At 37.1% G+C, this 13,223-nt stretch overlaps 1 protein-coding gene across 1 annotated transcript; it reads left to right on the forward strand.

The window, feature by feature from the left end:
- The first annotated feature begins 273 nt into the window (after positions 1–273).
- Positions 274–2,610, forward strand: LOC116927727. Its single transcript, XM_032934772.2, has 8 exons — positions 274–415; positions 563–798; positions 859–1,022; positions 1,088–1,303; positions 1,378–1,591; positions 1,672–1,852; positions 2,029–2,165; positions 2,227–2,610. Exons 1-8 carry the CDS (start codon positions 331–333, stop codon positions 2,572–2,574), a joined length of 1,581 nt encoding a protein of 526 aa, XP_032790663.2. The 5' UTR covers positions 274–330; the 3' UTR covers positions 2,575–2,610.
- The last annotated feature ends 10,613 nt before the right edge of the window (positions 2,611–13,223 follow it).

Consider the following 13,223-nt stretch of genomic DNA (forward strand, 5'->3'; position numbering starts at 1 on the left):
TTCATTTTACTGTCGTAAGAGTCAATAGCAAAATTACTCCTTTCGAGTAAACGTTGCCATATAGAAAACATTATTTTAGATAAAGCTCTTTTTTGGTGGGGGTTGGGGGTGGCGGGAGCTGCAGTAGCTGTGGGTCTATCATTATTCCCAAATTTTCCACGCTATTGCTCATTTGTGCGTAGGTGTCTGCCGTGGCCTATTAATTTCTCCTCACAAAACTGAGTTTGGTAGCAAACTAGAGTGTCTGTTAAAGAGCAAATAGTGAATATAAAAAAAAATCAAGACAAGTAAACAGTGACAAAGCAGTGAAGTGAATATCAAACATACGCAATGCCTCTGTGTAAAATAATGATAAAAGGTACGGGACAAACTGGTATATTCAACGAAGAAACGCTGCTTGACTTGAAAAATAAAAGTAAGTACTCATTCAATACCATTTTTTACGTATATTTTATTTTTAAATATTACACAAATGTGCTAACGTTGGCTAAGTGGAAGCGTGTCTGGCTGACAAATGCAAAGGTCTGAAGTTCGAATCCATATTTAATACTTTTTTTTTTAGTTTCTCAAAGATTCCTGGCACCTGTCGATCTCCTAGAGCTGCATAGCGACGGATTTCCTGTTGTGTGCGATGACGACTTTTTGTGCCTGAGTATTGTTGCTGGTCCTTTAACATTCACTGTCACTATCCTTGAAGGCCGTGAACGCTACAATGACCATAGAGGCCTACCAGATTTGGGCAACGAATTAGATCCAGAACCATCAACGTCTGAGACTGGGATCGATATATCTTTAGAGGTACCTTAGTTTTATAAATTCCTAAACATTTTATTCACACTATTTTTTTTTCATTACTAGGATTATTACCCGATTCGCGACATAATTCGTGAAAACGGGTGGGATAAAAGCCGCGTTGATGCTTTGTTATGCCGCTTAGATGCCGAGGACGCGGAGCTCAGTAAAAAGGATCGTTCTGCTATTAATATTGCAGTCGGTAAATGGCTCTACAAACATAAGGGAATGTAAGTAGGATTTTTTATTCAAATTTCATCTTAATGTTATTTAATTTGATTAAAATTATTAACAGGAATGGCATGCCAAAGCCAGCAGAATTTGACATGGCTGCCAAGTCGATTGTAGCGCATTTTCCGATAGCAAAGGATGCATCAAGCACTGCCGATAACATCATTCACTCTTCGTGGTATGATGTAAATACAAACGTTGGACGTTTATCAAATTACGTCAGGGATCGCAGATCCAATAATAAGAATAAAGGGGCCATTGTAAGGAGCTACAATAAAAGGTACGTATTTCAAAATAATATTTTTGACAGTGCGCGCATACATTTTTAATTTTTTTATGTTTTTCTGCATGCAGACAAACTGAAAATTTTGAAGATGAATTCGACATTACTTTACAAGACCAAGAAAGATTTATGCGCGAGAACCAAGTAACCGCCGAAAATAAAGAAAAAATGATGCAGTGTCATTTTGGCACGCTCGAATCCCGTAGAAAATGGATCCTCGAGAAGAAACCTACCGTGACAGACATTCTGACAAGGTTTCCCAGATTCACGTCACTAAAGGGAGCGGTAACAAAATAATAATTATCGGGCCTATCCCTGTGGTTAATATATAAAATATTTATAAGTTGTTCTTTCTATTTTTACAGGTTGATTGTGACCTGAAATTTGTGGAAGGGTGGCGAACAGAGGAATTTACCGAAAGGTGGAAAAAAATTGAAAAATCTTTGGCAGTGGAGCTATTGAAAAAACACGGAGAATCTTTGGAGCCGTTTGCAGAGCTCACCATGGATCTAGTAGATTCTTATGAAAATTCACTGCTCGGACTTGGTAAAAATTTCAAAACTTCAAATATGTATATATATCTATCTATACATATATAGATACTCTATATAGATACTATATATATATAGATAGATAGATACTCTATATAGATACTACATATAAATATTATATATTATATTTGTTTATATTTTTACTTACAGTATTTTTTTATATGATTTTAGATACGGCCAACGACAGGACACTTATAATATTTTCATCTCTTCCAATTCTTTTTCCACCTCGCCCGTCTAGGGCCTCGAAAGGGTTTACACTTCCGAATCTGAAAAATATTTCCCAAATCCTTGTTCGTCGGTTCCCGGTAAGTATAATAATTGAAATAAAAATTAACTGAAAAGTGAGAAGACATTTTTTTACCTCAGGTTGGAACAAATTTATCAGAAGCCTTGCAACGGTGTGAGACCGATGGAATGATCCAACCCGGATTAATTGTTATTGGAAATCGCCGTTACATAAAAGCGGATCTCATCCCAATCAAAATTAATACTCCATCGGCTGCTGAATCTATTGCAATTTTGTTTGCTGTATATCATATATTCAATTTAATTTTTCCCGAAAACCTCAACCTGGTGTATATTTTTTTGCAAAATATGATGGAGTATGGGAGGGAAAAAGAGGCTTTACCCAACAACAAAAAAAAGAAAACATGTAAATCTTTGGTTGTCAACGATTTTTCATTGAAAATTCTACAACTTTTGAAGCCGGAATAAAACTCGGAAAAAAAAATACAACTACTTTTTCTCCTATTTCACCTCCTTCGGCCATTTTTTATTCTATGATTCATAATTATGAAAAACATAATACTTGATTAAAGGGGAGAAGCATTTAAATAATACTTTACATGCGTACAAATATTTACTGAATTAAATTAATTATATCAAATAACAGTTAAATAAACATTATGTAGTAACAATTAAATTAATTGTATCTAATAACAATAACATCAATTTCATCTAATGATAATTTCGTTAATTTAATCTAATAACAATAACATAATGTCTTTAAGTGTTATGACATACCACAGTATTGTATAATAACGAAGGACATATGCATACATGTAGACAGAGACTGTCCTTGAGAAATCGAGACTTGGGGAAGGGGGAACCAGACAGCCAGACTAATTAACCTTAGAAATAATAGGGGGGTGTGTTTGCCCTTTAGTCATGCGCAAAAACCGATAATAAAAATCGGTACAATGAAGCAACACCGAGAAAAATTTTCTGAATTTTTTCCTAGTTTAATCTCGGCAAAAAATACCGAGATTGAAGTCTGGACGTCGATTACCGAGTTTCTTCTCGGTAAAAATCCCGACATATTTCTTAGAGAGTAGACATAGGCCTACAAACGGTCGCCTTTTCATCGGACGGTCGATTTCTTGCAGCCGGAGGCTTTGGAATATTAATGATTTGGTCAGCGGAGGTGAGGAAAAATCTGTTTAGAATATCATTGTTTTAGCCATGATTTGACATAATCAAACAATGCTACGCGCTTATAGTTAAAAAATTCTTTTAACTTTAAACAAAATTTTATTTTCTCTTCCACTTTATCCTTTTCAGGAATGGGTACAAATATACGAACTCAACAACAGGCATATTGAATTTGGTGACCCAAGGAATGTATCATTTTTTACCACAAAATCTACAAACCTTTACGAGAATAAACTTATAGTCAATTATAAGTATGTGGTAAGTGATATCTTCTTCGATCCAGGGATTTCAAATAATTCAACCTGACGATTATTTTACTATTTGACCATGTCACACAATTTATGCTCGTGCGAACCATTTTCTTTCAATGTAGGGCAAGAGCTTACTTGAATTCGCGTTCGAAGAAAATAACATTTCTGATTCGGCCAGTGAAATATCAACAGAATCCGATGACGAGGATGACGATGACAAGGACATTAGTCCTCCAAAACGCCTAAAGGGGTTATTTCCCTAAATAGAAACTAGTGAAAAACAGTATGTCCTGCAAAAGACAACCATTTAATATTTTCGAAATAAAATATGCAATCAATATTTTTATCCAAATGTGCTGGGGCCCTTCAAACTACGTGTTGGATTTTTGCATTCTGATTGTTTTCACTGCATTGTGCGTCTAGATTTGATTGTTCGATTTCCATCAGTAAATTGCATTTTTTTTTTCGTATTTTCTACGATATACGAGATTTTTCATTTCTTGCCTTCTAGATGTTATGTCACATTGAAATTTTTTCAATAACATAAAAAAGGAAAAAAACATTGTCGAATCAGCAAACCCTGTCAATTTGTTCCATAAAAAACCATTTTCTCTCACCAAGAGCAAAAGCAGACAGACTGAAAAAATAATTTTCACTTCGTTATGTATAAACTGTCACATATCCATTGCTATTTTCTGGAATGTAAAGCAGAATAATCGCCATTTTACCATAAATCTGGATCGTCTTGAATCGGGACGTGCCGACGGAACTGGGCCTGGATGTTTTCGGCTAGTGAACTCATTTCTGCCATATTCTGGAACAGACCAGGTGGCAAGAAACCAATCAAAAGTGGAGCGTGTTGCTCCAAGATTCTTCTTCTTTCCTGTGCGATCGCTTCGTCCTCGGCCTGTTGACGCAATTCTTCTATGCGTCGTTCTTCCTCCTTCTCAGCCAATTCCAGCGTCTTCAGCTGACGTCGCTCCTCTAGTAGGTTAGAGGAGGAATTCTCTGGAAAACGAACAAAAGTCACGACGCCTTACTGATGATCCGCGATAAATGCGTTAGCATTTTCATCGGACTGTCGATTTCTTGAAGCCGGAAGCCGTGGGACATAAATCATTTGGTCAGCGGAGGTGAGAAAACAATCGGCTTAGAATGTCATTGTTTTTGCCACTATTTTGCATAATCACACAAGGCTACGCGCGTAAAGTGAAAAAAAAAATTATCTTGAAACAAACCTTTTTATCCATGTCCACGTTTTTTTTTTTTTTTTTTCTCTTACAATTTATCCTTTTCAGGACTGGGATTCAACTCAACTCAACTCAACTCAACTATATGATAGTTGATGACATAATGGACTTGTCGTGGGTTGGCACCACAACATCTACAAACCTTTACCTTACGACTATAAATATATAGCCAATAATTTTCAGTTTGTCGTGGTAAGTGATATCCGTTTCGAGCCACGGTTTTCTAATAATTCAACATAACGATTATTTTACTATTTGACCATGTCATACAATTTATGCTCGTGCGCACTGTTTTCTTCCAAATGGGAAGAAAACATTGGAAGTTCCAATGTAGAGCAGCGTCTTACTTGAATACGCGTTCGAAGAAAGTGAAGTGTCTGATTCAGCCAATCCAGTATTACCACAATCCAATTAGCAATTACGAGGATGAGGCCGAAAGAGATCGTCCCTCTAAAGCCTAAACAGAACAATGAAGAAAAGCAGGTCCTGGAAAAGACAACCATTTAATATCTTTGGGTTTTGATTTCAGCATTTAGTCTGATCCACATCGATTTAGCTGAAGGCAATTGTTGGTTACTTTCCAATAGAAAATTAAATGTCTTTCAATCACCATCTAAATGCCAATGAACATTTTATTTTAAATAAGTAATCAACAACTCCAAAATCTAAACGATCTTAATTGATTTTCTTATTCTTGTCAACACTGGCACAAATTGCTTTTGACGAAATAGGATCAGAGCCATTTCTTGGCAGTTTCTTTCGTGTTTCGTCATTAACAGCAGTCTCGTGATTCGCCCAGTTAGTTCGAATGTATCAGTGGTTTTAGTGGAAAATATCTCTCCCTCAAGGTGCACATCATCCGCCATTTTGTACTGAAATGAGTGAAAGGATGAAGTCGTACAACAGCCGAACGCCATGCCCACAGACTACGAAGTGGCCATGGCTTTCACCGTTTGCTCCAAAGACAGTTTGTAAACTCTCTGCATTTTGCTATTAGTTGTAATGAATTGGATGTGTTTTGTTTGCGAGTGTGTAATTTGTGTCAAGCTCTGTTTGTCGTAACATTCTGGCGAGATAAAGGGGCGTTTGATTTTGTCCCACGTCGTTTCCATGGTTTCGCCGTAAGATAAACCGATTGTTTGAGTTTTCGTACTCTGCCTTAATTACCTTTGTGAGAGTGTTGGCTAATTATTTTTTATCTTTTTTGTTTTTACCTTTACAGTCTATACTAATGGGGATGAGTTGTTTTCTTCAAGGGGGAGGGGTTGTTGTTTTTCATCGTTTGTCCTGTAACTTAGTTGTGACGACAGTTTTAACGGCGGTAAAACAAAAATTCATGTTGACTGCCTTGTTTAGAAGGGCCCGTATTGTTCCAGCAACGCTTTGGGACCCTATTAGCTTCGTAACGTAAGACTGTTGGCTGAAATCCTAACAATCTCTTCTTATCTTCAATCGCATTATCACAGATGCAGGGATGGTGTACCTACTATTTACTGTATTCCGTAAAGGAAATAAGTCCGCAACTAATTTCCTTTTGTTGTACTAGATAATTTAAAATTGTTGAAGGATTTGTCAAGAGAAAATGTCGAACCCATCAGAAATAATGGACGTTGTGTGGTTAAAGAGATCGTGTATTAAAACGAGATCTACTCAAATGGATTTAGATAAAGCTGACGGTAATTCAATTCATCAAATAAAGCCATAAAAAAATAGATCAAGGAGTTGTTTTTCGCTCGTTACCGAAATTGTTATGTCGAAACTCGCTTTCTGTATTTGAATAAGATAACCATATTATCTGCTGCCTGGATTTTGATTATCTTCGCGATGGGCCAAGAGTAGATGCAAGATACGAGACGTTGAGCATTTGAAGTTTGTCTAAACCCGTCATAGGAACCAAAGAATTCACAATTTCTACGCAGTCAGGTAATGTTTCTGTTTCTGGTTGATTAGTTTACGCAATTTACATAAACATTTGTTTGTAAATTAAACACTTGTTAAGCACAGTTAAACATTCATAAAATCGAGAAGCTATTTGCCTGGTTTTCTTTCTTATTACGGTGTCTCCCGTGTAATTGCGTAGGATAGTCGTAGTTTGGACGTATTGGAAAAGTAATTGTGTCTTGGTTAGATCAAATCAAATCTCAACGGAGTTGAAAAGACGGAAGTAATTGAAGTTCCAAATACGCCAGAGGCATTGGCTGCATGCTTGCAAGGTACGATTGTTCGTTGATTTGCTCCTGCTTTGCCATTTGGCATTGATAAGGGCAGATCGATCGATTCTTAAATTGGAGATGGACGATACGGCTGTTGCCTATCTCGAAATAGCAAAGATACTTTTAGAGGAAGTTCCATCAACTAAGTTCCTTGGATTCCCTGACGTGTGGCATTAGGCGTTACGTCAGTAAAAACCATGTACTTGGCCAGCAGTTGCGAGGAGAGCAGCAATGGATGAAGAGTGAGTCATGAAGGAGTAAAGGAGGAGGCGTGGCTCACATAAAGCCCTGTCGTAAATTGTGTGCCCATACTGGCTGCTGCATGAGGAAGAATCGGCAAAAAAATTTCCCTGAGCAGCTCCTCCTCCATTCCCCCTTCATGACATAAGGGTTCGTAATTACAATACAAGTGACTTTTATCAACTTTTTTGTTTTTCTTTGTAGTATCTACAAGTTGTAAGAGGATGGCAGAGGCTGAACAGCCGAAATCAGAACAGGATTTGTTATTTAATGGGGAGAAATTGGTTTGCAACAAGCAGCTTTTTAATCCATACGTTGACGGGATGTATGGCGGATATTGGAAGCCCATGGAATATCATAGGAAACGCCGTGACCCGCTGGAAGAATGGGAAATGATCGAAGTGGAACAAAAAGAAGCCACAATAAGAAGAATTAAAAATGAAGACTGCCTCGATGGGTGGAAAGATGTGGCCGATAAGCTCGTCAAGGACAACCTGAATAATACAACCCACAATAATATCCTTCGAGTTTTTTGTTACGAGGAGGACGTTGCCAACGGATGGAGGTCATAATTTTTCACCTTTTTGGCTAAGGAATTTGTATAGTGTCAAGTAAAACAAATTATTTCTGTTCGTTGTCCAGGTATTTTGCCCTAGAACCGTACAGTGCTACGTTATACGAATATTGCAATGGCAAGTACAAGGGAGCCATGCCAAATGAATCACAAGTTCTTTATCAAATCGTTAATGGCATCTGTTACCTACATGACAACGGAATTATCCACGGAGATTTAAATCCATTGAATGTCGTCGTTGCCGCTCATTCTCAACCTGTGCGCATGAAAATTTCAGATTCCCGATTGACCAAATTTAGTTACAGCAAACAGCTACCGGAGCTGATGAAGAGAAGTGAAGAAAGAATGATTGGTGACGGAACATCTTTGAAGAGTCTGGAATTATGTCAAAGTAAATACTGGACAATGTCGGGACAGAAAGACGTCGTGGAAAAACACGTCAATGACGATTTTGTTGCTGCTGGATGTCTACTGTTTTATTATTTGAAGAGCGCCAAACATGTTTTTGGTGATGACTTGGAATCTATCTTGAAAAACCTCAAGGAAAAGAATCCAGTCAATTTAAAAGGTAAGTTTGCATTCGTTCATTGACTTGTGTCTTTAACAATTTTCAATTGCTCATTCAGAATTGAGTAATAATCATGTTGCATACGATCCCATCCAAAATATGATTATTCCTCCATCAAATGGACTCAATCCGTTGCCCACAGCAAGAAAGAAATTCGAAGAAGCACTTTCACGTAAGTAAAAAAACGTTCGTTTCTTATGACTTAAAGAATAATTTAAAAAATGAAATTAATTAATTCATTGCAATTTTAGTACAAGTCACTAACAAACTGCTTGGTCAAGGGTTTTTTGGAGATGTTTTTGAAGGGAAATTTAACGGCGATCTTGTGGCGGTCAAAGAAATGACGAAGACAACATCTCTAAAACAAACTATTCAAAGAGAAATGAGTACACACAAAGAGTTAAATCACGTCAACCTAGTTCAACTCTTGGACGTCGCTGATTCTGCCGACAATAGATTTACGTAAAATGGTCATCTAATTTCATTTCCAAATTTATTTGAATTAAACAATTTGTTGAAACCTCCGGACAGGCATCTGGTTTTGGAATTGTGTACCGGGACATTGACGGATTATTGCGAAAAGAAATACAACGGACCTAAATTGCCACCAGACGAATTGGTCCTTTATCAAATCGCCAATGGATTGCATTACATCCACTCGAGAAATTTGGTGCATCGCGATATTAAACCGGAAAACATCCTCATTTCAATGACGACGCCCGTTCAGATGAAAGTCTCTGATTTATCGTTTGTTAAGAAAACTCGGGAAGATATTTTTTCACAGAGTAAAATCAGAGGAACTCTTCAGTGGATGGCACCTGAGAGACTTAAGGTTTTAAGTGACCCTGAAAACATGCCTGCCGAGCTCCCAGATGGAACAATCAAAAGTGACACGTTTTCATCCGGATGTTTATTTTTCTATTTCCTGACGCGTGGCACACATCCATTTGGGAAGAATAAAGTCTCTGTCCCTGCCAATATTTTGCTAAACAAACCGGAGGAACTCGACAATTACAATAAACGTAAGCCATTCCACTAGATATTTCTTTACGTCATTTAATGCAGCAAAGATTTCACTCTTTTTCTAAAATTCACTTAATTAAAATGTTTGAAAAAGATTTGGCGGCAGACGACGTAAACGGAGGAATCCTTTCTCGTTTGATTGAGGATATGATTCAATTTGAAGAAAAAGAAAGAATAGGATTGCCTGAGGTCATGAAACAACTAGCCGCAGTATTGTACGGGATGGGTAAAAACTCAATCGCTTCCTTCGAAAATGAATTGATAATGGCGATTCTTTTATTTCTTTTTTTAGACAAAAGCAAATGTCAATTAAGGCTCGTTGAAGCGTCGTTAGGTGGGGATTACATAATCCGTTCCCACCCCACTGAACTGATTCTTGCATGTATCAATAGAAAAGAGTTAATATTTTACACTGCCGAAAATTTGGCTATTCCGTTTTCCAATTGGAGAAAGAAGAAAGAAATCCCATTTCAACATCTAAACTTTGGGAGAGTTGAATCGCTTGAGTGGAATGTAAGTGAATAATGGGCTGACTTTTTATCCCTGATTTCGTACGGAAACATAGTCCCCTAACAACATCTGAATTTGATCGGGTTGTTACGGATAAATGTAAAACGAAATCACGGACAGACAGAAATAATTTATCCGTACAACTTAGAGAAAATATAACGTGAAATCTTGAATTAGATTAACGGGACACAACTAGCTGCTAGATTCGATCAACTAATGAATGGATTCGATGAAATAGCTGCTAAATTCGATGAACTAGCTCCTAGATTCGATGAAGGTACTCACGTCGTATGGAGTTACCCAGAGTGCAAAATCCTCTTTCAAAAGAAACTTCCGGGTCATATCGAAGAAATAAATTGGAATCCAACCAGGCCCAACTTATTTGCTGCTTATAAATATGTAAGTTACAATGTCAATTTTGATTGGCCCATCAACGCACTTGGGTACATCTTCATGTCAGTTATTTGTCCTTTACTTTATTTATTTATTTTTTGCGAAAAGCTTAATATTTACTTTGCGACGCCATTAAAAAAGAGTTGAAGTTTATTGGATACTTTCATTAACATCGTCGCTATTCTGATTGCGTCAAAAAGAAACTGTTACAGTCAAAGCATTTAGATTTGATGTTTGAAATTAACGATTCATTCCTCAAATTCAAAATTGAATTCTCCATTTACATAAAGTGAACGTGCGGAGATGTCAGTTCAGCAAAGTCAAAACTGCGCCTTTTTATGCCCATTATTCGTCAATTTATTTTACGTTTGGCCAATTTATTTTCTTTTTCTTCACCATTCTTCATCCAGTGCGGTTTTCAAGTTTTCGTATGTGATTCATCCATTGGCGACGTGATCACCACAATTGACTTTGAAGGCGTTATGACTGTGAAGTGGATCTCTGAAAATCGAATCGCCGTCTCTTCTTCTGGTGGAAAGATCGAAATTTTTGAAATGGAGGAAAACAATTTGACTCGACTCGTGAAAGAATTCACACATAAATATTGTTATTATCTGGAGTGGAATGAAAGAACCCAATATTTGGCCAGTGGTGGTATTTATGAAATCAATGTAAATAATTTGTTTATTGACGTAATGGAATGAAATAGAGGAAATTGAATTTTTTTTTTTCCTTTTCGATTTGTCTTTTTTTTTCTTGGCAGATTTGGTCTATGGACAACGACAGGCCAATTTATAGCCTGGAGTTAGAAGAAAATCGAAGGGAATTAGCTTGGCGCTTGTGCACAGGAAATGGGGAAGACAAGGGCGGAATCGAAATGGCAAGGAAATCAGTCAAAAACTTCACTTTTGTTATGTAAGTCATTTGAAACTTAAATTCAAGTTCTACCTAATTGTTTGTTTGACTGAAGGCCTTTTTAAAGTGCGCGTCTATTCTTTTCAACGCGAATCACCCGATGAATCGTTGCGACTGAATTAAAAACTATTAGCCACGGGGGCGGGGATTCGAACACATTTTTTTCTGAAATTAGTAAATTCAACTTGAAGTTTAACGAACGCAGTGTCATTCGACAGCGAATGCCAAGCGAAAGGCATACAGGAAAATAAATTAAAGGAAAAAGTCAAACAAATGAATTGGCGAATCCAATGCGTTTCCCTGTTAGTCCTGTAAAGGAACCTGACAGACTTTTCAGCTGGTGTACCATCTGCCAAAGTCAAATATCAATAAAGAAAAGTAAGCAGCTCAAGGAGGGGAGATGTCCGCAATGAAAAAGGAGTCCGTACAAGGAGATAGGCATTTTTTAATTTAAAAAAAAAAACGCTTTGTGAATGGGTTTAAAATCCTTGTCCGATGTTTTTGTTTTCAGTTCCGGTATCCTCTGATGGGTTTCTTTTTGTGATTTAGTTGTTTGATGAATGGCGTTTTTATTTGGAATCCTCTGGAAAGCGAAAAACAGCCGCGAAGTCTTTCCGAAGATGAATACATAAATACGGTCGCCTTTTCATCGGATGGTCGATTTCTTGCAGCCGGAGGCCCTGAGAATTTAATGATTTGGTCGGCGGAGGTGAAGAAAAATCTGTTTAGAATATCATTGTTTTAGCCATAATTGAACATGATCAAACAATGCTACGCGCTTAAAGTTAAAAAAATTCTTTTATCTTTAAAACATTTTTTATTTTCTCTTCTACTTTATGCTTCTCAGGACTGGGTACAAATATACAAAGTCAACAGGGATATGAAATATGAACCAAGGAATAGATCATTTTTTACCTCAAAATCTACAAACCTTTACGAGAATAAGCTTATAGTCAATTCTTGGACTAGGGTAAGTGATATCTGCTTTGATCCACGGATTTCAAATAATTCATTTTGACGATTATTTTACTATTTAACCATGTCACACAATTTATAATCGTGCGAACTCTTTTCTTTCAATGTAGATCAGCAGCTTATTTGAATTCAATTTCGAAGAAAGTAACATTTCTTATTCGGCCAGTGAAATACCAACAGAATCCGAGGATGAGGATGACATGGACCTTAAGTGATAAAGACGTGGTCCTTTTAAACGACTAAAGGCGCTAATCTTCTAAACAGAACCAAATGAAGAAAATTTAGTCCTGCAAAAAAAAACCATATCAATTTAAACTAAAAACTATTTTTATCCAAATGTAGTGTGCCTTTTTAAAACTATAGATGTTAGATTATGAAATCTGATTGTTTCACTGGATCGTGCGTCTATAGTTAATCCGCATTTCATTTTGGACTGAAAGCATCTCACCAATTGCAAAAAAAAAGAATATTTCACAACTTTCGCCATCAGCAAATTGCAGTCGGTTTTTTTTTCTTGTTAACTTCGAGGGTCTTTTTGATTTCTTGTCTTTTCAGCGTCGCCACGTATGTCTACCCTACCTTCACATTTAGGGAAGGACGTGCTCATCGTCGTGTGGTGAATACATGCCATGCTTACCTGCTACAGCGTAACTAGAATTTCATGATTGTAATGGATTTTGGCGTCTTTGGTAAGTTCATTAAATCGATTTGTGCATTTCAGGGGGGTCTGAAAATGTGGGCCGTCAATGAAAGGGGAGAGGCAAATAATTAGTGACAACAGCGTGACAGAAGGAGCTCAAAAATAGGGAGTTTTACAATCCGAAGTAGAATTCACGAAGGTGACTTTTGAATGACATGGGGAACAAGGGTCGGAGATTGACCAAAGAATTGCAATGACGTCATGGACAAGGAAGAAATGGGAAGCGTTGAGGAGGAAGAGTGGGGAAGAGTTCAAGGAAACGATACAATTGTTTTTGCGTTATCCCTAATCATCTTGCCATTGACACCACATTAATGAAT

Source organism: Daphnia magna, linkage group LG1 (assembly GCF_020631705.1).
Source record: "Daphnia magna isolate NIES linkage group LG1, ASM2063170v1.1, whole genome shotgun sequence".
NCBI classification, from domain to species: Eukaryota; Metazoa; Arthropoda; class Branchiopoda; order Diplostraca; family Daphniidae; genus Daphnia; species Daphnia magna.